Below are 24,887 nucleotides of genomic sequence, written 5' to 3'. Positions count from 1 at the left end.
TGCCTCAAAGCGGTTTCAGGTTATCGCGTCCCAGAGAATCGGACTGACAACCCGAAAACAACAGGCCCGTGGCTCAGGCTGATCCTGGCACGGACGGAGGTCAGACATCTTAAAGTTGGAGTTGAGCAGTAAAGCGTCGCCATGCCGACGGCACGATATGTGAAAGTAAAGGATTGTTCTGGACCAACACGTGGAATCACATACAAACTGGGCCAGATCAAGAAAACTCCATTTTTGGTTTCAAAATGTCGGGCGTTGCCAGTTTTCTCAATCTAAATCTAAAATGGTGCATTTGTGAAGGTGACTCGCTTTGTGAACGGAGGTCATTAGGTAAACATTTGAAGCCTTTTATCAGTCATACAGTAGTTTGTGTGTTTTAGGGGTCCAAATGTGTAATTGAACCCACAGGGTTTTGTAGGCCATCTTAACGACTGACGTATGGGAAAAGAAAAGATTCCCGAAGTTCGATATTAACGACAGGCTGATGTTGAAGCTCATGTTTATCCACCGGGGCAATTGTTTACATCTTGATGGATAATTACACATTGTTATTACCGTGAACAGCCGCAGCTTCTGGCATTACTGTGCAGATTCTTCCTCCTAGAAACCAGGAGGCTCCTCCTCCTCACCCCCCGAACCCTCAGCTGGAGCTGTCCGTCACAGCAGATCCGAACACGTGTGCTTGTGTCCCCCCCACCCACCCAAATCCCGTAGTCATTAAACACATTTTCAAGGGCCTTGAATCCAGTCAGAAATGTCCGGTGCCCATCTTTGGTGGGTCGTGTTCTTCCCTGTCGTGCCTTTTATTTTTGTGATATGATATCAAACAGTTGTACAAACAGGGTCCCCCCCCACCCCCACCCCCAGACGTGCCTGCAGATATTTATAGAGGACTCGTCTGTCAGACCTGCTGTGTTGCTTATCGCCGGGTCGCTCTATTTCTGACTGGAGGCCTCATTCCGGCTGTCCTGGCCCGTGTGTCCGTGCTGGCGCTCGCGTGGAAGCAGGACTCTCCTTTGGACCCTTAAAATATTTATTTATTTTTTTATGTTTTCCAGGTATGCAATTGCCTTTTTAGGTATGTGTGTGGGTTTGTAGCGCTCTGATGTGCACAGGGACCATTTGACACCTCGCAGGCTTTATTTGGAGCGAACGGGCCCGTCGGACCCTGTGTGGCCGGGCTGGGATTGTGACATTGGTTTGGAACAACAAACTACAGATTGATCTTGTTTCTGACCCTGGAGGCTCATCCAGAAGGGTTTCCTAACATGGTAACATTCCAGGAGTTTGACTTTAGGAAGAATTTTAAGTGTATCCTCAGATTTTAGTCTAAATATGTTGTTTATCCAAACTGGTTGCTGCTGAGCTGTTTACAGGCTCTGATTCAAGCAGTGGTCCGATGTGGTGATTCACAGCCTGAGGTTGGGTCATGATTTACTCTCTAATCCCAACTTTAAGAAGTTGGATTGCGATTGAGATTATTTATATGCTAAATGTCAGTCGAGTCACATACTAAATGCCGACTCAATAGTGTTGACATACAAGAAGCATCACAGAAGATCAGATGTAAGGAGGAACTGAGGTGTGGGGACAGTTCCTGCTTCAGTTTTAGAAAAGAACAGTCTAATTCTACATTTGTTGGTTATTACACAGTATTAAGAATCATTCGTGACACTTTTATCATTTTTGATTTATTTTATTGAGAGCACAGAGGAATTGCTTAATCCCTCAACTAACATGTGCCATTAAAACGACAGTGGGTCAAGAACAGAGCTCTGTGGGACTAGATGGCAAACTTTGGCCCCTGTCACAGAACCATCTGTCAATTAACTGTTTATTCTACAGATATTAAGTGTGTGGAACCACCGAATAACCACCATTTTTCCTTTCTGGTCTTCAACACAATGAAGCATCACCGTGTTCTGCTCTCACTTTTTTTTATTAGGTGGCCTGTCTTTGTTTCTCACACACACGCGCACACACACACTGCCACTCTGACATCACCGCTGGCTGCCGTCCCCGGGACCTCCTCTCCACGCCCCTGAACCCGATTCCCTCAGCTAAAACATGGCTCTGTCTTCACGCTTAAAACTGTGGGAGCAGAAGGGAGGTTCAGAATGATCTGTGTGCTCTAATTTGAACTCTAATGCTGCACGCGCATGTAATGGTGTTTGTGTGTGTAACAGAACACCTTTCAACTCACACTCACGCATGACTTCTGCACTGAGAGGCTATTTCTCTTTCTGGGGGGGTTGGAAGCTGATGCTTTGATATTTGATAGTTCTGCATCACTGTGAGGTTGCTTTTGTGTTTTGTTAAAGTATAAAATGATCTCTTATATTTCTAAGTCTCCATAATCTCTGAATGTCTTGTGGATTCATGTTCAGTCACATTTCACTTGTTTCCCAGCTTAACAGGTAAGTGAATGTGAGTGATGCTAAAGCTTTAAATAGGTTTTTGAAATGAATTAGTTCTGGCAGGACGGTCAAATCGTGACTCTTGTGGGAAAATCGAAAAAGAAAACAAGTTTGCGTCTCTGATGCCGTGAATAACGAGTGCGCCGCTCTGCTGGTAGCTTAAATTTGAGTGCACGTGGATCAGAGATCCAGAGTTCTTAAAACAGCTCAGCTAAAATCACATTCAATCTCTGCAAAGTCAATCAGGAAAACTCATCTTCAAATTATGACAAAGAGGCTAAATATGCAAGGAAAAAGTGGGTCGTAACCATTAAAGGAAATGTTCTCTGTTGAAACGTGGCACCCAAAGGCGAGGAAGGTGTAAACCCCCCACAAACTTCCCTGTAGAACTCTTGATCTCTGAATTCACCTCTGCATCCACCCTGAAGGGAGGCAACAATAACAGCGGTGATTATTTTCAACAAAGCTTGAACTGGCACTTTTCCCTGACGGGGATTCAGATTGTAATTGTTTCCTGGTTGATACCCACAGATAAAGGAGGAGAAGACACCCCTGGTCACTGCCACGCCGCCGCCGGCTGTGTCGGTCATACCGGGCGGGTTCCTGAAGCAGCTGGTCAGAGAATCGGAAAAGGAGACCAAACAGAAGGAGCCAGAGGTCAAAGAGGAGAGGCCGGTCGGTATCATCCCATCAGCGCCCCCAAACACCCGCACTTCAAAAACCATTTCCTTCTTCTGATTCCTCCTGCAGCCGAGCAAACTGAGCAACGACCTTGTGCAGCAGTTCCTGGTCCCGGATCAGACTCCGCCGATCCTGGAGGCCGAGATGTCCCTCCGGGCTGAGCAGATCAACGGCAGCGGCAGGTGCACGCTGACCCCCGACGGACAAAACAAACAAGAAGCCAGACAGGAAGTGCGAACGCAGCCGTCCAGGAGGTCAGAGGAGAGGAGATCGACGATACGGGCAGAACCGGAAGAGGAGAAGGTGGAAGAGGCGAAGCCGGCGGAGCAGACGGAGGAGAGGCTGCAGCCAGAGGGCAGACAGGCCGAGGCAAATGTAACCGAGAACGACAGGAGACAGGTTCGCCTGTTGATGATTTGGAAGGTTTATCTGGATTTATGGCACGTTTCCCCTCGAATGGTTTCATTTCCTGTTTCCTGTCTCAGGTGAGAGACGTGTGGTATGAAGCTGGACGCGTGTGGTACGTTCACAAGGACGGTTTTACCCCGGGTGAGTCCGTCAGTCTGTCCCGCTGCCTGAATAATTGATTATTAAAGAGCTAAACAATGCTGCTCTGCTGCTTAGATCAATATAAAACTGCCTCGGATAAATCACCAGTGATGTTTAGATCTGATTAAAAGCACACAGACAGAATCAAGACACAGAAGTTTCAAGTTCCTGGAGTATTTCTGGAATACTTAACTCAATTCTGGTTCATATTTATCATCAACTAAGGCTTTTTTTTGCGTTGCACATTCTAATGTAAATAAAATAAATCAAAAATGCCTTTTCTCCCCCTGCTGCCGCCGCAGGTCTCTTTGAGGGCAGAGATTCATTTATTGTTATCTATAATCTCCCTGCTGGATAATTGAATAACCTTTTCTGTGTCCATCTTGATGGGATATCTGCAGACTGACTCCCCTGCTGTCAAACGATGTGGGCACGTGTAATAGAGCGCACGTTCCGTGTGTCACAGTTGCGATTATATTCAGGGTGAAAGGCCACATTTGGTAAATTCTCCCATTAATATCGACACAGTCTCCCTCGTTGGTCCATAATCTGCAGGGATTAGTCTTCTCATCTGCCAATTAAACACATCATGAGCAAGCCGCGCACGCTACCGACACGCCGTAGCTCTGATGACACCGGGATGGATCCACTCCACATCCATCTGCTCAATTTATCATCCATCCACATCCAGCAGCGTTGCTCTAATCTCACTGCTGCTTCATATGAAATCCACTTCCTGCTGTTTTACATGGGACTGGGGAATTAGCCCCCCCCCCAAATCTTATATAGACATAAAACAGTTCAGGAAACTACTTAAGCAAGTGCATTTTTGCGTTTTATAGCTCATTATTCTCCTTTTTGCACAAGGAATATAAAATGATCATTTCATCTAAATCAGCTAATTTCATGGTAATGACTCTTCGGGGGCCGCAAACTGTTGACGATGTGGTTTTCTTGACTAAAATAACAATTTCCTTCTGAAAAAGTATGAAACAATCAAAGTGCGTCTGTGACTTTTCCTCGTCTCTGACTGGTTGCTGTAATGATTGCAGCCACCCAACTGAAGCCGGATGAGGGAACCCCCGAACTCCCGGACGGTATGGTGAGGGTGCGCCTGGACACGGACGGCTCCCTGCATGACGTTACGGAGTACGAGACGGAGCAGGTAGAGCGTCCCTTCCTATATTTGCTCTCCCGTCTGTCCTTTAAAGCCTGAAAGCCACTTCCCCTCTGCAGTGTAATCCCCCGGAGCAGAACCTGTGCGAGGACCTGAGCAACCTGCAGCACATGAACGAATGCGGAGTCCTGAACACTCTGAGCAGTCGCGCCAGAGCCGACATGCCGCTCACACACGCCGGACCCAACTTGGTCAGCTTCTGGCCTCCGATTCAGACCCACAGCAAGGTGAACCCAGCAACACAAGCTGTTTTGAAATGCTAAATGTTGAGTTCAAGGGGTTGGGAGAGTGAAAATGTCCAGAAACAACCTGCAGGCGATCAGAATAATGAGTTTACTGCATCTACTATGATTTAAGGCCACAGAAAACTGTGATGTCTAAACATTCACACAGTATTTAAAGCATAAAGGATACCATGTGTGCTTGTATTAAACACATTTTTGAGGCTTTTTTAATTGTAAATCTTCCTTTAAAAAAGGACCCAGCACAGAATTGACCCAGAATGATGATGGGATGTGTGACAGCTTCCTCTCAGGATCAGACTCTGATGTTTCGCTGGCTCGCCGTCTCCTCCTTCAGACTAATCGGCTTCGGTTGCACCGTTGCTGCCGAGTATCAAAAGTGTGGGCTTATGGAGATAATGATCATTTTAATTGACAGCAGATGGATGCTGATGCATAAACTAACACGTGGCGGAGGAGGAAAATATTACTGCTATCACCTGTAGCCACGCTCAGACAGGCGCGAATTAATTGATGATTTAAATCTCCCCGACACGCCGAGAGGAGCGGTCGGTAATTAACCGCCGTTAATTGCTGCTCTTTGTTCCACATATCCGAAATGCCGGGATCCCAGTAATCCCAGAGCGAGTCGGGCAGCACGACCTGGACGGGTTTGCCAGATCATCTGAGGCAGACGCGGAACGATGAAGGCACACACACATTCAGGCCTACAGGCTGTTTAGAGCCAGCTGCCGCCTAACGGAGCGGCGTCGTGCGATGAAGGAGGGTGCACGTCTGCAGATTCCAACACACTTTTGAGCGAATGGCGTCACAGAGTGTGCTGATGGTATGAGGTGTGAAGACAGCTGTCCATCAAAACATCTAACACATCGGGCGGAGGGTATTGCCACCCCAACGCGTTCAAGGCCCAAAGGCAGGGCGCCGTAGGCTGATAGGAACCTTTGGGTGGGAACGGAGAAGAGACGCGGGGCAAGGACACGCTCACGTGGTTGGACAAAGGCGCCTGAAAGGCTCAGCTGATAAGACAGGATTGTCATATCTTCACGTCACGTTACACATATGAGCTCCTTAACTCCCTGTTCTCCTGACAAACATGTAGCCTGATGCTAATTTAGCACGTCCTGAAATCACTACTTTTAGAAACCAGAGCTAGATGGTTGCCGTGGGAACATTATCCAGCAAGTCTTAATGCCAACCATGACAGAACGTAATCGTGTCTTCTTACCTGTCAGACGCCAAAGTCTCGACGGGGAGACTACGTGTGGGACGCGCCTCCTGCGCTGGCTGCTCTGGTCAAACGTGTGCACGTGTCCATGGTGGGCAGCAGGAGAGACCACAGCGTGTGCGCGGTGGGACGCAGTGGAACAGGGAAAACAGCGGCGTGCCAGGCCTTCACACATGCGCTGCTCAAGCAAGCGGGCACGGCCGGAGAGAAGATGAGCGGTGAGTGGCACTTTCGAACGGGCCGGCAGGTTTGAATTCGCCATCTACAGATGGTTAATGCAGCTTCTCTCGCCAGTGGAGCGCGTGCACGCCATGTTCACCGTCCTCAGGTCCTTTGGCTGCGTCAGCTCGCAGCACAGCGACGCCTCATCTCGATTCGCCATGGTCTTCTCCCTGGACTTCAACCACGCTGGACAGGCTGCTGCTGGGCACCTACAGGCAGGCACTCACACACACACACACACACACACACACAACATTTTTTTATGCCTTTCCTTCTGACATGGCTCCATCCCCTCTAGACGATGATGTTGGACAAATGGAGGGTTTGTCAGACGACTGCGGGAGAGAGTAACTTCCTGGTCTTCTCTCAAATGCTGGGGGGACTCAGCACAGCGATGAGGTAATCTTCCGAGACGAAGGTCCCTCGCCTGGGCCTATCCCCCAAATTTGTGTCTTTGGAGAAGAGTTAGTCTCAAGATAGAAAAGCCTCTGGACCCCAGATGGAGATTCGAACACAAAACCACCGCACCGCCCCAACTCACCCATTACAGCATTAAATCACCATTTTTACATCCGTTCTTTCTCTGTAAAGGATTCTTTATGTGGAAAATGTATCTGTAACTTCCAATGTACAATGTCTTCCTTCTCAACCTCATACTTTAGTGTCTCTATATAATATTCACAGGACAAATGGAAACATTACATAGCATTCTGACCTGGAGCGTGAAAAAATATTAGCCACAAGAGACATGTGGCAGCAAAATGGATACTTCTGTTCCAGCTATTTGATGACTATGAGCATTACAGTAATACATCTCCCTAAGCTGAGTTTTATTGCTGCATAATGGTTCATAATGACATATTTATACTGTTTGCTGGGTTTGTGTTGTCGTAACTAACATCTGTCACAGTGTTGCTTTTATTGAGATTGACCATCAATCCGCTAGAGCGATGTGACTGTGTGTGTTTCGGAATATAATATCTCCATCAGGACAGAACTGCAACTGCATCAGCTTCCTGAGACCAACACCTTCGGCATCATTCACCCCGCCAAGGTGAGAAAAGGCGACAAATACAGAATTAAATAATCGTATTCACGCCTGCTCACACCCACCTTTAGCCAATCAGAAGAGGATCACCATTCGGCCTGATGATGTCATCATACTAGCTAAAATGTTAAAACTAGCTTTGTATGTGTAGAATTTGGTGGAGGATTTGCTCTTCCTCAGACATGCTGAAACTGTCTGTTGGGCTGTTCTTAGGTGGAGGAGAAGCAGCGAGCGTCCGTCGCCTTCACCAAGTTGCTGGCTGCCATGGAAACCCTTGGCTTCTCAGCCACTGAGCAGAAGGCTATATGGCATGTTCTTGCTGCCATTTACCATCTGGGAGCTGCCGGGGCCTGCAGAGGTAACACTGATTCATCACCCGTGGTCGAGAGCATCGCCGCTCACACTGTGTCCGTAAACACACGAAAAAGTGCCGTGTGTTAACACCAAGAGATAAAAATGTCATACAGACAAAACAAAGTTGATTGAGATGGGTTTAATTGGGTTAAAATTCAACTGCAGCAGTTAACAATTCTTGTATTAACTGCTGCAAGAACTTTTGCCTCCTCCATCTCTGTAAGTGTCGTGTTGCCCCCGTGTTGTCAGTGGGCAGGAGACAGTTTGTGAGCTTTGACAGTGCTCAGAAGGCCAGCAGCGTGCTGGGCTGTGAAGGGGATGAGCTTCACACGGCCGTCTTCAAACACCACCTCCGGCAGCTGCTGCAGAGAGCCACCACCGGGGGCAGCAGAGAGAGAAGTACTGCTGCAGAGGCGGAGGAAGGTGAGAGACACGCGTACTTTCAGTTTCATCTCAAGCTCTTTTAAGCTTTTACTTCATAAAAAAAGTGATCTGTGGCTTCAAAATGCAGGTCCCAGATTGACAGCGGTTCAGTGTCTGGAAGGAATGGCTGCTGGGCTCTATGAAGAACTCTTCACTGCTATTGTCTCTCTAATTAACAGGTATTTTCCAGTGATGATATATTAACATGCACGAGCAAAAGAACATTTTGGCCGTCTGCTGTCTGAATAATACTTGAGATGGAGGCGCCATAAGTTGTGTGTGTTTGGTGCTCAGGGCTCTGAGCAGTCAGCAGCTGACGTTAGCTTCGGTCATGGTCGTTGACACGCCTGGACTGAGGAACCCGAGACACTCCGCTGAAGAACGTGGAGCCAGCTGGTCTGAGCTCTGCCACAACTACCTGCAGGAGAGGCTCCTGGAGCACTACCACACACACACTTTCACACACACGCTGGAGAGATACGCGCAGGTAACCGTGCCGACATATTCCGACCTGCCGCGGGCTCAGTTTCAGATGTCTTAAAGTGACATTTGGACGACAGGAGAGGATCCCGGTGGAGCTGGAGAACCCTGAGAACAGTCCTGCTGAGGTGGTTTCAGCGATCGACCAGCCGCCCCCACAGGTACCTGCATCACATTAATCACCTGGGAACACCTGCAAAATGAGGTCATAATCATGGAAGTTGTCGTTAGTCCTGTCTAATGCAGTCGGTAACTCCGGGAGTGGGAAAAACAGGCTCAAAATGTCTACAATTATCTCATATTTGTTTTTCGTTCCCGACAATATGTTACCATTGAGATGAAAGATCTTTTTAAGTGTTTGGTTTGCTGCTTCTTTGGCTGAAATGTGGAAGATAAAAATGCAATTACAGCGCCGCGTTGCTGGAGATGAGCTGTTTAATATTTCATGTGCGGGAATCTCCAAGGTCCGTGCAGCAGATGGAGACCCCAGAGGTCTTTTATGGGTTCTGGATGAGGAGATGGTGACACCGGGCTCCAATGAGAACAGCGCTCTGGAGCGAGTCTGCCAGTATTTCAGCGGCACCGGTAAAGCACGCGCAGATGCGCACGTGCACATGAACACTTTAAAATGTTAATGTTGTCCCAGCCATGTGTGCCCTGAATGCCGCGTGCGTCCCCGCAGTGCGTCAGTGTGAGCAGCCGCTGCAGTGCGAGGTGAACCACCTGATGGGCTGCGACCCGGTCCGCTACGACCTGACCGGATGGTTCGGTCTCATTCAGAACAACCCATCATCGCTGAACGCCACCTGTCTGCTCCAGAACTCCACCATGTGAGTATTTTCGCAGAAGGCCCAACGCCAACGGGCGGCAGAATGTCCCATTTGCATTTGAACGCAACTTCATCTGGTCTGAAAATGTGGAAGGAGAAGAAGAAAAGCAGGTTCTGAAGGCACAGTTTCATCGGTACCTCTGAAAACGGTGCACCCTGGAGACGTCCTGGTGCCGTTGCTGAGCAGTACGCCTGCATTCATGGGAAGCTTCTGCAAAAGGATCTGCTTACTTCATCTCCGCGTTCGCAAATCATACAAATCGGACATCTATGAGTCAAACTAGACATTTTAAATGGCAGATGCCCAAACAATATTGTGACAGCACTGCAGGAGCAAATGCAACTTAATACATCAAAGTAATGCATTCAATGTATTTTTAATCATATTTGCACAGAACAGAGCAGTTTAACTGTCTCTTCTGGTTGCTTTAGCGCTCGGTCATGATGTTCAGCTCTCCTCCTCTTCTTCAGAGGGGTGGTGAAGGCCATGTTCACCCCCAGAATCTCGCTGCCCCCCCTGTGTCGAGGTCTGGGAGGTCTGGAGGGCAACAGCCAGCGCTCTCTGCAGCGGAACGGCACCATCAGGAAAACGTTCAGCGGGGGGATGTCCGCCATGCGCAGACACTCGCAGTGCATTGCTGTCAAACTACAGACGGTCAGCATTCCCCAACACCCATTATTCCCTTTTATTAAAGCCTTTCATGGATTTTCTGCTGTTTCTCCGCCGCCGCCATCGTCCCGAAGGACGCTCTGGTGAACCTGATCCGTCGAGCCAGGCCCATGTTCCTGCAGTGTGTCCATGCAAAGAGCGATGGTGGAAGTTTTGATGTTCCAGCACTCAGGGCGCAGCTGCAGTCCACACAGATCCTGTCGGCCCTGCAGTTCCACAGAACAGGTCAGCATGTCTGATAAAACATTGCGGTGGACCCAATCTCCATGCTGAGTGCAGAAATGAAAACTTCCAGGTGCCAAAATGCCAGAAGAGTTAAGTCAAAGAGCCTGCATTAAAGTCACCTGAAGATCAGATTACAGATGTTATGTCGCTCTGGAGGCAACGCTTGATTTGGCACTGTCATAAACATGTGGACTGCTCACTGGGCAGAAATAACACTGGAGTTTAACGTTCCACAAGACGCAGCTCAGCATTTATGTAAAGTTCACGCAGAAGGCGCGGAATTGCTACTTTAATTGTTGATGCAGCGGGAAAAGTGCAATTTTTACTGCAGGGAATTTATTGAGGAGCCAAATATCAAAGCACAATAAAACGGCGCTTTCCTTTAATTGATGTTCTGATGAGTTTAAAGAGCCACAGTTAACAGCTATAAAGAGCAATATACAGGATCATTGGATTTAAGTCGCCACTAAGATGGCGTACCACAAGTTCTTGAAATTGTATAAGCTCCTGGAGGCTGATAGGAACCTTTGGGTGGTTGCACTGAGGAGCCCTTCTTGTTTCCCCCTCTGGTTTCTCCCAGGCTATCCTGAGCACATGACTCTGAGCGACTTCAGGTGTCATTTCCAGGCCTTGTCTCCGCCCATCATGAAGAGATACGCGTCCATGTTCGTCAGCCACGATGAGAGAAAGGTCAGGCGGACGCTCCTGCAAGCTAACCGAGCCTCAGTTCACCGTGAAGGAACTGACCTCCAGCTTTGCTTTTCAGGCCGTGGAGGAGTTGCTGGCTGACTTGGATCTGGACAAAAAGAGCGTCGTCATTGGCGACAGCAGAGTAAGACCTCCTCTAATTGAACCATATGAATCCAGTGGACGTAAAGCGTCACCGGTCCTCCTGTGGTTGTCTCAGGTGTTCATGAAGCGCGGAGTTTTGCAGTACCTGGAGCAGCAGAGGGATCAGCAGGTCACCGGCTGGCTGGTCTACCTGCAGGCGTCCTGCAGGGGACACGTGGCCCGTCAGAAATACCGAAAACTCAAGGTTAGTTTGTGTCCTAACATCTGAATTTGGAATTATTCAACTGTCATTCACACCTTAATGTGTGTGTGTTTATGTGTGTGTGTGTGTGTGTGTGTGTGTGGTGTGTGTGTGTGTGTGTGTGTACAGGTGCAGCAGATGGCAGTCAGCTGTCTGCAGAGGAACCTGCGGGCTCTGAGGGTCGTGTCCAAGTGGAGTTGGTGGAAACTTTTTTGCCGCGTGCGTCCTCTGCTCGATGTCAACATGGACAATGAAAGGTTACGAGCCAAAGAGGTACATACACACACACACGCGCGCACGCGCGCGCACGCACACATGCTCACACGCCCGCACGGGTGCCAGCTTCACAATTACACATAGAGAGAAGAGTGAGCTCACATAGATCGCTGATATTTTCGATTATTCCGATTATTTGGTGCAACGTGTGACCCTCTGGACCGGCAAAAACAGCAGCGTCACGTCAATGTCTGCTGGACCCTCTGTGACTCATCACCGTGACGGATCTGCTAACAAAGCGGTGTTGAAACTGATCGTTTAGGATGTTTCATTTGCCGCGAGATGCTCTCCTTGGTTTTGTCAGGATGAGATAACGGCTCTGAGACGGCGCCTGGAGAAATCAGAGAAAGAGAGGAATGAGCTGAGGCAGACTGCAGACAGCCTGGAGACCAAGGTCTGCAGCACACACACACACACACACACACACACACACACACACACACACACACACACACACACACACACACTCTGCCTATGCTTTTATATTTATGCAGGTTACAGCTGTGACATCTGAGCTCAGTGATGAGCGTTTCCGTGGCGATGCGGTAGGCCAGGCTCTGGATGTGGAAAGGGCTGAGAGACTCCGACTCAGCCGGGAGAACAAAGAACTGCAGGTAGAGCCTCACAGATGTTTGTAAAAGTAATCTATTACTTAATGGAAGAGTTGTGGTTTATTCTTGCTTCTCCCTGATAGCTGAATGTCTTGTCTCCACCAGGCTCGTCTGGACCAGTGTAAAGTTACCATGGGAACACTGGAGAAGCAGCTGGAGGAGGAGAAACAGAGAGTCCAGGCTGCTGAGAGTCAGAGAGGAGCAGGAACAGGTAAACGTCAGTCTGCCAGGGGAAGCCTCTCTCTGTAGCCGTGGAGGCTGTAGTTCCTCCTCTGTTGCCAGGGGTTACGAGTGTACTGCATACAGTGTGCTGACAACACACTGCAGAGGTTAAGATTTACAGTCTAATTATTTTTTTCAGGTCTGATGTTTCTCATCATTAAAGAAACAAAGATTCTAGAAGTGACTCATCAACCCATTTGTTTGAAAAATAATCAGATCTGTTCCACTAAACATCCCAAACTCAGTGCAATAATCCCAACATTGTCTTTAAAAGAGGCAGATTTATGCTCCACCTCGATGTCCCAAACTTGGAGACAGCGAGTACAAATAGCCTCCGGTGTCTCTGCCCATTACTCTGCCTCGCCCCACGCAGACGGCGAGCTGGCCATGCAGCTGGAGTGCTGCCAGACGGAGGTGGAATTCGTCCGTAGACGACTCAAGCAGACCGAGGAAAAACTGGAAAACGAGCGACAAAGTCGGCAACAGCTCGATGCCAAGGTGAGGCAGGACGCTGGGGTGTGCAGCGGAACGCCGCCGAAAGATTAAACATCTGAAGATACATACAAAGACGGTGAGGGTGGGCGTGTGTGTGTGTGTGTGTGCGAGCAGGTGGCTGCGCTCCAGGCCCAGCTGGAGCAGTCCAGACGGAGTGCGAACGAACTGAAACGTCACTGTCGGCGCGTGACCTCTGACCTCCAGGACGCCCGGGTCCTCACTGACAGCCTGCAGGGCCGCGTGCATGAGCTGGAGCGCAAACAGAGGAGGTTTGTGTCCAAGTGTTGCGATGTTTCCCTCTCAGATAGTGGTATTTGTGAGTAATTGGGGGGTCTGTAGCAGTGATGTTAGAGAAGAAACGGCCTGAAACAAAAGCCCTCTTAGTTCGAGGTTTTCCTTTGTCCATTTTTATGATAAATGTTCCCAATCTGACACATTTTTAATATTACTTTGGCAGCCGGGGTTCATTAAATAGAGTCGAAACGGCACAGCTGAGAAAATATAAAAGCAGCTTTTCTCTCATAAAACCAAACGATGTTGAGGTCAGTTTTTAATGTTCCCCTCTTGCGTTTGTGCTGCATCATTGACAATGAAAGCTGGACCTGGAAAAAGGTTCTGGATGAAAGAGTCCTTAATTCAAATCAGATTTCTGGCTAAAGGTCGGTTCCTTATTGCTCAGAGGCGGTTTTTGTTGCAATAACCTTTCTTTAAATACAAGTGTGTGCTTCCCTGCTTCATTTGTTGAGCATTTTAGTTTAATTCATGTGATGACTAACGAGCTGGGAAAGGCTCCAGCCAATCCCTCCCGACCCCGTAGGGGAAAAGATGGAGGGATGGATGAGCTGTTGTTGTTGTTGTCCCTGTTGTCAGGTTCGATAGTGAGCTGGCGCAGGCTCTGGAGGAAGCTGAAAATGAGAGGGATCAAAAGGACAAAGCTTTACAGGAAACCACAGCTCTGGGGACTGAAATCTACACCCTGCGCCGGAACCTCCAGGTGCGTGTTCAGAACCTTGAAGGAATCCAGCAGGGAGAGCAGTGACTCAGCTTCCTGGATCAGAAATCTGTTTTTAGGGCTGACTTCTTTACTCAGACGTTTCTGTAGCAAAACCTCCACCACCAGCCTCCATCACATTAATCCTAATGGTCTCGGCGTGCCTTCAGAGAGCCAATTTGAATAAAAATAATAAGTAATATTGAGCATATATTTGGTGGGATGGTTCTATTTTGGGGTCTTGCATGTGCCAAAAGGGAAATAAAGCCTGGAGATGGGCAGCAGATCGCTCAGAGGCACAGCGCAGAGACAAAGACTGGGTCAGCTGGTTTAGATTGAGAGTGAGCATACATACAATTATAGCTGACACATATAATCTAAACCTACAATCTATTCTAATATGTATGGCAGAAAGGAATCTAATGGATAGTTGTGTAAATATGGACACACTGATTTGGAGATGCTGTTCCAGAGTGTTATAAAATATTCAAAACGTACCAATTTCCTAGTTGAATCAATTTCTTCTGCTGTTTTATTGACGTTGCCACACAAGCGTCACCTTTAAACATTCATTATCCGTGGACATGCTCTGACTGCTGACCTGTTTGCGTGGCTGCGTGCAGGACAGCCAGACAGAGACGGAACATCTGCAGCAGCAGAAGGAGGAGCTGTGCGCCCAGATCCGTGACCTCAGCCTGCCCATCCATCTCGCCTCCGAGTCGCTCCCCGACCTCAAGAAGCAGCTCCGACTCCTGGAGAGCCAGGCCAGCGAGAGGGCGCAGGAAGTCACCACGCTCTCCGCCAAAATACAGCAGCAGCAACAGGTGTTGCCCAACGCGCAGGTGTTCCCCTGCTGCTGTGTTCTCACCGTCTTCTTCTCTGTGATAGGTCCACATGCGCTTCGAGATGGAACTGGAGAGGATGAAGCAGATGCATCAAAAAGAGCTGGAAGACAAAGAGGAGGAGTTGGAGGATGTGCACAAGTCCTCACAGAGACGAGTAGGTTGTCCAAATAAACAAGTATTCTCACAACAGGCTCTAGTTTAAAAAAAAAATCAAATGCATACATTTCAAACAAAGAATGAATATGGGGTCTGTAGAGGAACCAAGCTAACGTGTTAGCTACAGTAGCAAACTGGTAGAAATATGGCATTTTCCATTTAAATTAAAATAAGGTTAAATGTAAAGTTGAAACCTAATTATTCCAAATATTCACGACTGATAACAGCTACTAGTTTCATTTGTAGGATGAATTTCTTTTCATAACTGGACTCTCCTTCTACAGCAGAGACAAAACCCTAAACTGACGCAATCTTTCAGAAAAAAAAACACTTGGAGGATTTTCTTCGGGTTATTTCCTTCATACTGGATGATGGAGGTTTATCAGCACAGATCCTGCTGCAGGAGAAAGGACAATAACAGATCGTCCTGTCTTTGTTTGCTCTGTGTGTGTGTGTGTGTGTGTGTGTGTGTGTGTGTCCAGCTGAGACAGTTGGAGATGCAGCTGGAGCAGGAATATGAAGAAAAACAGATGGTGATTCATGAGAAGCATGACTTGGAAGGCCTGATTGCCACCCTGTGTGACCAGGTACGCGATCCTCATTGTATTTTCCTGAAGATAATCGAATTGCATCGAAATGATGAAATATTATCGAATAGCAGCCTGTAATGAATTTGATAAGACTCGTCCGGTCTTCCAGGTGGGCCACAGAGACTTTGACGTGGAGAAGAAGCTGAGGAGAGACCTGAAGAGGACTCACGCCCTGCTGGCCGACGCCCAGCTCCTTCTCTCCACCGTGGACAGCCAGGCCCCAAACCTGCCCAACGGCAGCAGAGAGCAGATCGAGCGCCTGCACTGCCAGGTAGACACGTCTCGCAGCGGCGTTGCTTGAAACAATGTCTGCTAACAGTCTGTTTCGCCGCTTAGCTGGAAGACAGAGAGGCGAGGCTCCTGGAGACCGAGAGCATTCAGAAGACGCTCGCTCAGGAGCTGGAGAACACTCAGATTGAACTGGAAAACATCTGCCGACAGAAGAGTTTGGTGAGTGTGTTGTAGAATAGGCACTAGTGTCATAAAGGTCACTGGTTCAAACTCAACAGAACATACTGGACCCACACAACCGTCTGTAACTGACTTCACCCTCTAGGTAGATGAGCAGCTTGCTCTGCTGCATCATGAGAAGATGGACCTCCTGAAGAGGGTGGAGGAGGACCAGGAGGACCTGAATGAGCTGATGAAGAAGCACAAGGCACTCATTGCCCAGGTATCATCTCAGCCCGCTGGTCTTCTTCACACTTTTGTCCTGAGTTTAAAAGTTCCTCTGGATCACTGGATTAGTCCTCCAGTGATATTTCCCAGATCAGAGAGCTTCAAGCTGAACTGGAGGAGGTGACAAAACAGAGACACTCGCTGCAAGAACAGGTACCCAGAGCTCGAGAGGGTCTTAAACAGTTGGTGGTGTTAGATCTAGGCTCAGTTTCTTCACCTCTGTCGTGCAGCTCCAGCAGTGTGTGTCCAGGGTGCAGTTTCTGGAGTCCTCCACTGTGGGGCGCAGTATCGTCAGTAAACAGGAGGCACGAGTATGTGATCTGGAAAATAAGCTGGAGTTTCAGCGGGGGCAGGTCAAGAGGTTTGAGGTATGGGTATGATGCCTTCCCACTTTTAACGAACATCCGTGTGCTGCGGATTAGCTTCACCTTTCTGATCCACATCTCTGACGGCAGGTGCTGGTGCTGCGTTTGAGGGACAGCGTGGTCCGGCTGGGAGAGGAGCTGGAGCAGAGCGCCCAGGCTGAGGCTCGGGAGAGAGAGAACGCCCGCTACTACCAGCAGCGTCTGCAGGACATGAGGCTGGAGATGGAGGACCTGACACAGAGAGAGCAGGAGAGCGGCCGTAGACGCATGGAGCTGGTAACAGAACACAACAGCAGCACAGCGGACACCTGAAGGTCCCGACAATATAAACACAACTGAAGCAAACTGGTGAGAGAGGCCGAAGGCTCCCAAACACCAGTCAACCCTTTGGAATTAGGATACAAAATCCATGAGTGTATATTTGGCCCTAAAGACGGGAAGTAACTAATCGACATGATAAATTATTGGAGGGATGTTCCTGCTGGTGGGCAGCTGTCAAACTGGTGTGGGCAGGAGAGAAAAAAGCTCCCAGTGTAACCGCTGGGCTAAATCCAGGATCAGCGTCACAGAGAGCACCTCTCTTTTTGAGCAGTTTGGCAGTAATTCAGGACATTTCCATCTCCTGTGGGTAGAAACACACACACACACACACACACACACACACACACGCACGCACGCATGCAGGGATCTGAACAGCAGGAGCAGCAGAACAAGCAGTAATATTAGCAGCTGTATCAGTAGCGCTTCGGCAGAGATCAAGTCATGTTAGCGTTCTAAAGGAGACGCCACAGCCAGAGGCCCAGGAATAGAATAAATGGCCAACCTGGCTGCGTGTGGAGGAGGCAAGAACTCAGACGATATTTGTCTTAACGCAATCCCAGCCCAGCCTCTCCTTGGTTTACTCAAGCAAAAGGTAATGAAACAGCAGACTGACACCTTCATTTCATTCAAACAGCATTTTCCTGGAAGGGATGTAACAGAGAGGAGATTCTTTCTTCTTACCACCTGTAGATAGATCACTGCCGCTCCAACTGATGCCCTCCCCCATTTGGTGGCTAAATTTAAACCCTGAAGGGCGTTTGCTCACATGCGCTGGTATTTAAGAAACTCCGAGGTGACTGAAAACGATCCTCCCTGCCTCCGCTTCTCTGCTGTTCTCATTACCAAAGACGCCAGCTGCTGCATTATCTGGATCATTATAAAACATCTCCTTCATTAGCGTGTCGGTTTGATCGCGGCGCCGACAGAGGAAGGGAGGAGTTTTCTGCACCTGTGAACAGATTTTGCAAAACTTTCCCGTTGATGGTTGTTTTGACAAAAAGTTTTCTAGCAGGCAGCTGGGAGGCTGGCTCAAACATCCAAGGAACAACCACCAAATTCATCCCTCTTTCCTGTTGGCTTCGATTATCCTGGAGTGAAGTTTAACTCAGTTAAAAGGGTATTGATCCAACAGCTAAATACAATCTGCCAAGTTTGCAACCAGGCTCCACAGACGGAGTCACCGCAGGCACAACGTGAATAGATGCAAAACTGGGAACGGGTACAGCTCTGAAACAGAGGGCAGCCAGTTTACAGCAGCAGAAGATGATTGACTTTGGGTCTATTGGACTGGGCCAGGGCTAGCCCATTAGCATGCTAACTGAAATCAATAGCGAGCGACACGACACAGCAGCACACATAGGCTGTTGCTGTGTTACAATCCATGGCAAAGTGTAATGTTTGAAAAAAATGCCTGGTTGTGTTGCTGTCTGCAGATGCATCAGGACATAACAGACTCATTCTAGTCTTGTTGGAGGAACATTGTTCAGCTCAAAATTACCTCCCCTGTCTGGCTGCACCTCACAACAGTTAGTGTGACCTCTGAGCTGAGGAAAAGAAAGACACGGTTTCACTTATTATTAATTTATTAGTACCAAGACAGCAACTTACACACACGCACACACACACATGCTCCTCCACCAACCTTCTTAGTGTCATCTCTCGCTCATCCCGCTTTCTCTCTCTGATTAATCCTCATTGTCTCTTCAAGGTTATGGGCGTGCGCTCAGAGACACTGACACGCACCCGTTCGTACATAGTTATGTGTCGCTATGACAACCACTGCACTGGCGCCCCTCTCCTCAAAGCTAACAAAGCCAATAACTTTGAAAGCCTAGAAGCCTGCGCGTGTGTGTGTGTGTGTGTGTTAGTGACAGAAAGCTAGAATGATTAATAAATCACCACATTGTTCTAGTGTCAGCGTGTGTGAATGAGAATATTCTGTCTAAATACGAGCTACAGTACACGGATCAGGACTAGAGGCTGCAGGTCATACGAGAGGACACACCAGTGCACTTCCATTCTTCGACTAATGAGATAATATGAGCAGGAATGACGGTAATTGCTGCGGTGGGGTGGGCTCGAGCTCGGGGCGGGGGGGAAGGGTTGCACACCCAGGCCTGAAGGTGAGAGTGTGGTAGGCCTGCACATCAGTGTGTCACGCTCGTATTTCTTCACAGGAAATGCAGGTGGAGGAGCTCAGCGCCGTCAGGCAGACCCTGCAGGCTGACCTGGAGACGTCCATCCGCCGCATTGTGGATCTGCAGGCCGCACTGGAGGAGGTGGAGTCGAGCGACGAAAGCGACGCGGAAAGGTAAGCCAGTCCGGCGTGGGGAGGTCCCCCTCTGTCCACAAGATCCAGTGTGTTTGGGTCAACTCAGCTTTCACCACTCTGCCCTTCACTCCAGCGCTCAGACTGCTGTGGAGTCCTTAACGCGAAAGAAAGACCTGTAAGAATCGTGTGTGTGCGTGTGTGAGAGAGAGATAAGGCGAGAGAAGCATGTGACCTATGACCTGAGAGCGTTGCACGAGGCTTCAGAGAAGATCCAGTGTGGAAGATTTTAAAATATGTAATGTACAGAGAAGTAACACAGACAGATTTACATGTTTGAGTGCATAATTAGCATGATTTTTTCTCATCTAGCAGTAAGATATTAACACTGCCCAACCAGGCTTCCACAATGTAGCTGAACAAACAGACTTGAATACCAACTAACTACTATTACTGTTAGCTACAAATATAAATAACTATATTTCACATTGTAAACGAACCTACCACAAACCTCTGGATTAAAAATACTTGTGGGTCCAATAGTGGACTAATCCATTTTGTCCTCCAACAGTTAGTTTAGGCTCTCTGACGTTCTTGAAAGCAACGTTTTTGGTGTTGGAATCTCTTAAACTTTATTGATGCCAAAAGCTGCCAGGTTTGCCACACTGGGTCCTTTAAGCAATCCCATAACGCTGACTTGAATGAATGAGTGAATCTGTGACATTTGATCGATTTGACTGACTAAATGCTTTTGAATTTGGGAGACTGCCTCCTGGAGCTTATGAGAATATGAACATTAGGCAGCGTTCAGCACGGTTACACTTGCCGTGATTTATTTGTTTTCTGCTGAGCTCTCTAGAGGCAAACTTTAACTTTAGATCTGGTTTGATTGCTCTGCTGGACATCAGGACGCATCAGGGCTGAGGCTGCAGAAGCATTTCAGGAGTCTCCTAATCAGCAGTTACCTTTTTACCTTTCCGGGGCTAATGCAATTAATTATTTCCCCCCATGTGTAGCTTCCTTCTTCGTCTCCATCCATCTTGTCCTTCTACAGCTACTCATTTGCTATTGCCCGAAATGTCAACCTGCGATGATCTTATTATCATTGAGGAGATAATTAGTTATGAAATGATAATGGCTGCATGCATGACTGCTAACAGCCTGTGGGCTGCCGCATTTTTCTCTGTTAAATCATTGAAACCTCATCTTTAAATCAAAGAGGAACAGCATGGTTTCATTGTGACTTTAAGATTTGCATTTTTTCGACATGAACACACCCGTAAGGTCTCATAAATTACCGTTCCTGCATAATATGTTATGAGTCGTGTTATTTTTCAATAGAGCATGTGATACGAATGTCGTCGGGTCCTCTGGGTCACATACACGTGCATGCGTTGCAGTCTGGTTTGCAGATATCATTAGACATGACTGTTACCTTGTGTAACATATTGTTTAAATTCATGTCATCCACCCTGATTTGTTACAACGACGTGAGTTTTGTTCTGCAGTGACTCAGTGTCCAGTGTTGGGACAGAGGATGTTGGAGAAGGGATTCGTAATTGGTTAGGAGTGCCGAGAGGAGCGTCTCGTGGTAGCGGCTCTCCCTATGGCAGCAGTACCATCAGCAGCCAAGGGGGGCGCCAGTCAGTCACCGATACGATGAGCACTTACAGCTTCCGGTAGGTGTGATGCCTTTTTATAGGCACGGAAAAATGCAAAACAAGAGGCTGTTTTAATGGAACAAACATCCGTCTCCAAACAGCTCTTGCGTGGATGATGAGGGATCTGAGGTGGGAGGCACCAGGGGTCTCGGTCGGGCACCCTCCTCCTCAGCCCTCTCTGAATTACTGGATGGACTAAGAAAACGCAGGGCTGGAGGAGATGCCAGAGAAGACGCCGGGAGCACCATCTCCCTGCCAGTGTATCCAACAACCGCAGCCACGACTCTCAGGAGAAGGGCCTCCGCCCTCTCTCTCGCTCCAGAGAACCTCCAGGAACCTCGGCCGGGCCCCAGCATCCTCAAACCGTCCTCGCCGCTCCTGCCTCGCGCCTCCAGCGTTCGCTCCGTTGGCGACGCTCAAACATCCGCCGCCTCCTGTGCACCCGGAGCCAAACTGTCCCGCTTCAGTTCGAGTGACTCCCTGTCCTCGCTTCCCTCGCTGCCTCGCCTCTCCACCTTGGCGTCCTCGGTCACTACGCGCCATCGGCCACCCTCCCAGGTCATTCCAGAGGAGGAACCAGAGCAGCCTCTTCTCTCTCGAACATTTATCCAACGCTCCCCTCAAGTGCCAAGGAAGTGCATTTTGGGTAGTCTTATTACAGAAGACGGGGAGGAAGCCACTCTGGGACCAGAACCCTTGGTTTTCCAAAGCCGTCGCCTGGTTGGAGACAACGGGCTGGATGACACAGCCTCGGACATCCTGCCCGCCATCCGAAGAGCTCAGTCGACCAGCAGTTTGGCGAGCTCGGTGCGCGGAGGCAGGAGGGCACTGAGCGTCCACTTCGGCGAGCTGCCTCCTTCGACCCGCAGCCGGAGAAGCTCTGAAACGGAGTCATCCAGCTCGGGTGGGTCCGGAGGAAGTTCCCAAGGCAGGGGACCACGGCGTAAGTTGGAGGGGCCTCAGGGAGAGAGGCTGGAGGCGGAGGGCAGCGAGGCGGGAGACGTGGCGTCAGTCATGAAAAAGTACCTGAAAAAAGAGCTGGACTGATCCTGGAGAGGTGAGCGAGTCAGGTTGGTTAGATCTCATCCCGAACCAACAACCTTCTGAGTGACCGAAGAGCTATCGTCCTCAGGCCACCACAATCAGCTTGAATTTGTTGCTTAATTCCGTCACGATGGGGATTTTTTGATGGGGTTGGAGCTGAATACGCTGACCCCGACAGATGATGCTGAGATTTCGGTATTTTCAGTGCGACTGCCAATGCGATGATCCCCCCAGTGATTGTGTGTGTGATGAAGACGTGCCTGGATGTGTAGGCTGTAGCTACGTGTTTCCCCACCATATTTTCCTTTATGACGGCTGCGTGTCTGCGCGCTCTCTCTCATCAGCCTCATTGTTCGTCTCCGGGCGAGCTCCACAGACAGACCGAAGCCCGCAGGAGCTGATTGGAGACTTCAGAAGTCAACAGGGATGCTTCCCCCCATTAAAAGCCTTGAAAATACATTTGTTCAACCCCTCAGCACTCTGTATTTTCAGAAACTGTTTGTACATGAATAAAAAAGTCTATTTCAGATTCCTGAGTGTGTTTCTCTGTATTAGATTAGCTTAACAACAAAAACATTAAATCAAAGTTCATTTGGTATCAGATATAATGCAGAGTCACTGCATATTTTTCATTTCTTTACATTTTCTTTTCCACGCATCGATACAAACAGATTGATGTCATTATCACTGGTAGTTTTACGAACTGGATTTTTAAGCACGTTTGCTTTTCAAATCAAGATTTCACCATTTAAACTTTTATTTCTTTAAATCTAATTGGCTTCACTTGGTGTCCACAGTATATTGCTCTCAGCGGCACAGCCACGCTTTTATTTATGTTCTCTGAGTGTCAGTGCAGGCCTGTTTTACCCCTATTCAATTAAGATAAACCCTGAGTTCTTCATCAGGCCCTGATAGAAGCAGAAGCAGTTTGGCTCCAGTCTTGAGGACATCTTGTGCAGGTTATATGGAATAGAACATCCATTTGCACACAAACCATGAAAAGAGTTACACATATAAGACAGGTTCCTAAATCCTATTTATTGAATATTAGATTAGTCTTTATTATAATTAGGATTCCTGATGCTTATGTTGTTAGGGCTGCCTGCTAGTTTACTATCGCCTCACTGCAAGAACGTCTCCTTTAGGAATCCCCTGGGGGCCAGAGTGGAGTTTGCATGTTCTCCCTGTGTCTGAATGGGCGACTGTCCTTGAATGGGAGTGTGAATGATTGATCGTCTATTAACCCTGCGATGCTTGACTTGTCCTGGGCGCATCCTGCCTCTCGCCTGAAGGTAGCCGGGAGATGTTCCAGCACCCCCCTGTGACCCCGTTAAGGGAAAAAGCAGCATTTTTTATGCCATTTGTGGACATATTTATGCTTTGTGTCTGATTTGTTTTTATTTCCAGTAGGAGTATACTCGTGATGTGAGGCCAACACTCAGGTAGAGACACGGGCCCCTCAGCCAGCTGTCCTAGCTTGTTGGCCTTACATGTGTGCTCTTCACCCAGGTTTGGTTTAAATGGATTCAGCTTCATTGACCTCCAGCCCACAAGGACTCGGACTCGGCACAGATGGATTTCCTATCTTGCAGCCATAGCAATAACTGAATCCGGTGTAAGAGTCCCCCGAGTCTCCCATTAATAAACAGCCAGCTTCTGATGATCAGGTCTGTTCTTGGCATCTGAACAAAGCAGAAATATTATTGATTGTGTTTTTCTTTCTTTTATGACTGGAGGTTAAGGTCAAAATGTCAATGCCGCACCAGCAGTCAGACTCAGCTACAGGTAACATTTACAGATTCAGTAATTCCCAATAAAATTATCTGAAGACGATTGAACCTGTCTGAATGCAAATGAAACGTCTAAAAGGAAGCGTCTCCCCGTCCTCTGCGTTATAGGCAAACCCACAAAGCTGCTAAGCTCTTCCTCATCTCTGAGCTTCAGACATCATCTCTGACATATTTGCATATGTTTTTTATGGAAATATGTTTGCATGTGGTGGTAAGTAACAACATTTATTCTTACTTTTTTATCACCTTTAGGTAAAAATCTTTGCCAATTTATTGTGTTTCTTGTGTGTTTCCCGGGTGCCCTCACACAGTGGTATTGCATTTAATCCTGTTTGTGCAGTTTCATGTGATAAACTGGTGATTATTTGTGATGAACAGTTGATGGATTCTATGTTTAAGTCTCCACATTTATTTTAGAGAGCTAGAGAGTAGAGAGCTAATAGGGATTCTTGCGGCTTCAAATCATCCGTAAGTGTTCGTCTATGCAGCTGTCATGGATCACATTTAAAGAAAATAATTATGACTGTCTGCAAGTGTGTGATTGATTTAGTAATTCAGAAAGCATTGATGTTGTTTCCCCAAAGAAGAGATGATTGCGAAGAAAACATCAGCACAGAAACCCAGAAGAAAACTATCCTCCAGCCTAAACTCCTCTTCAAACTCTTATTTTTCATCCACTGGAACGGTTTGACTCACTGATTCATCCATCATCATACGCAGCTAACTGTCACCCTGGCGTCTTGCAACCGAAAGTTTTTGGGATTGCGTTGGCTCTTCCGACATCCCAAAGAAAGGTCAAGTATTTTTGTTATATTTGATAATGTTTTGTAACAGTTCCACATTAATCACAGTCTCAGAATCCTGAATTTGTCCATGTCCCCTTGTAGTGTTTAAGCCTCATCTGAAGGCCGTGACAGTAAATTCTGCTCGCGTGCGTCATTGATAACCTGCTGCTGATGATGATGAAGATGATCGCCGTGATTGGCTGTTTAGCTCCA

General features: G+C 48.1%; 1 protein-coding gene and 2 long non-coding RNA genes across 5 annotated transcripts; 1 reads left to right on the top strand and 2 right to left on the bottom strand.

Moving 5' to 3' along the window:
• The first annotated feature begins 932 nt into the window (after positions 1-932).
• LOC130517197 (unconventional myosin-XVIIIb-like) lies at positions 933-22,628 on the top strand. Of its 2 annotated transcripts, none has more exons than XM_057018926.1 (42): positions 933-1,058; positions 2,949-3,092; positions 3,168-3,497; positions 3,584-3,647; positions 4,700-4,812; positions 4,884-5,051; positions 6,299-6,509; positions 6,586-6,728; positions 6,812-6,912; positions 7,504-7,567; positions 7,775-7,919; positions 8,165-8,338; positions 8,427-8,517; positions 8,633-8,825; positions 8,899-8,979; positions 9,283-9,403; positions 9,501-9,648; positions 10,119-10,302; positions 10,392-10,542; positions 11,123-11,232; positions 11,309-11,374; positions 11,450-11,578; positions 11,705-11,848; positions 12,156-12,245; positions 12,346-12,465; positions 12,568-12,673; positions 13,058-13,182; positions 13,294-13,448; positions 14,050-14,173; positions 14,794-14,994; positions 15,059-15,169; positions 15,654-15,758; positions 15,871-16,032; positions 16,098-16,211; positions 16,318-16,434; positions 16,509-16,592; positions 16,670-16,807; positions 16,895-17,080; positions 19,303-19,436; positions 19,531-19,572; positions 20,903-21,073; positions 21,157-22,628. In XM_057018926.1, exons 3-42 carry the CDS (start codon positions 3,243-3,245, stop codon positions 22,100-22,102), a joined length of 6,087 nt encoding a protein of 2,028 aa, XP_056874906.1. In that variant the 5' UTR covers positions 933-1,058; positions 2,949-3,092; positions 3,168-3,242; the 3' UTR covers positions 22,103-22,628. The 2 variants fall into 2 exon arrangements, with proteins under 2 accessions (XP_056874906.1, XP_056874905.1); XM_057018925.1 differs by lacking the exon at positions 933-1,058 and adding an exon at positions 1,966-2,106.
• Positions 1,921-6,593, bottom strand: LOC130517261 (uncharacterized). Of its 2 annotated transcripts, XR_008947665.1 has the most exons (3): positions 6,292-6,593; positions 2,947-3,029; positions 1,921-2,839 (listed from the first exon to the last, which is right to left on the bottom strand). It is a non-coding gene; the product is annotated as an uncharacterized LOC130517261 (long non-coding RNA). The 2 variants fall into 2 exon arrangements; XR_008947664.1 differs by lacking the exon at positions 6,292-6,593 and having other exon boundaries at positions 2,947-3,086.
• Positions 10,897-11,709, bottom strand: LOC130517268 (uncharacterized). Its single transcript, XR_008947674.1, has 2 exons — positions 11,480-11,709; positions 10,897-11,338 (listed from the first exon to the last, which is right to left on the bottom strand). It is a non-coding gene; the product is annotated as an uncharacterized LOC130517268 (long non-coding RNA).
• Positions 22,629-24,887: the final 2,259 nt, after the last annotated feature.

Source organism: Takifugu flavidus, chromosome 20 (genome assembly GCF_003711565.1).
Source record: "Takifugu flavidus isolate HTHZ2018 chromosome 20, ASM371156v2, whole genome shotgun sequence".
NCBI classification, from domain to species: Eukaryota; Metazoa; Chordata; class Actinopteri; order Tetraodontiformes; family Tetraodontidae; genus Takifugu; species Takifugu flavidus.
The sequence above is the reverse complement of the archived record's forward strand: the minus strand, read 5'-3'. Positions and strand labels throughout refer to the sequence as shown.

Coding starts and splice junctions, on each gene's coding strand:
- LOC130517197 (XM_057018925.1), top strand. CDS start 2,068: ATGGCTCTGTCTTCACGCTTAAAACTGTGGGAGCAGAAG. Junction 10,543..11,122: donor CCTGCAGTTCCACAGAACAG/GTCAGCATGTCT, acceptor GGTTTCTCCCAG/GCTATCCTGAGCACATGACT. Junction 16,033..16,097: donor TCGAGCGCCTGCACTGCCAG/GTAGACACGTCT, acceptor TTCGCCGCTTAG/CTGGAAGACAGAGAGGCGAG.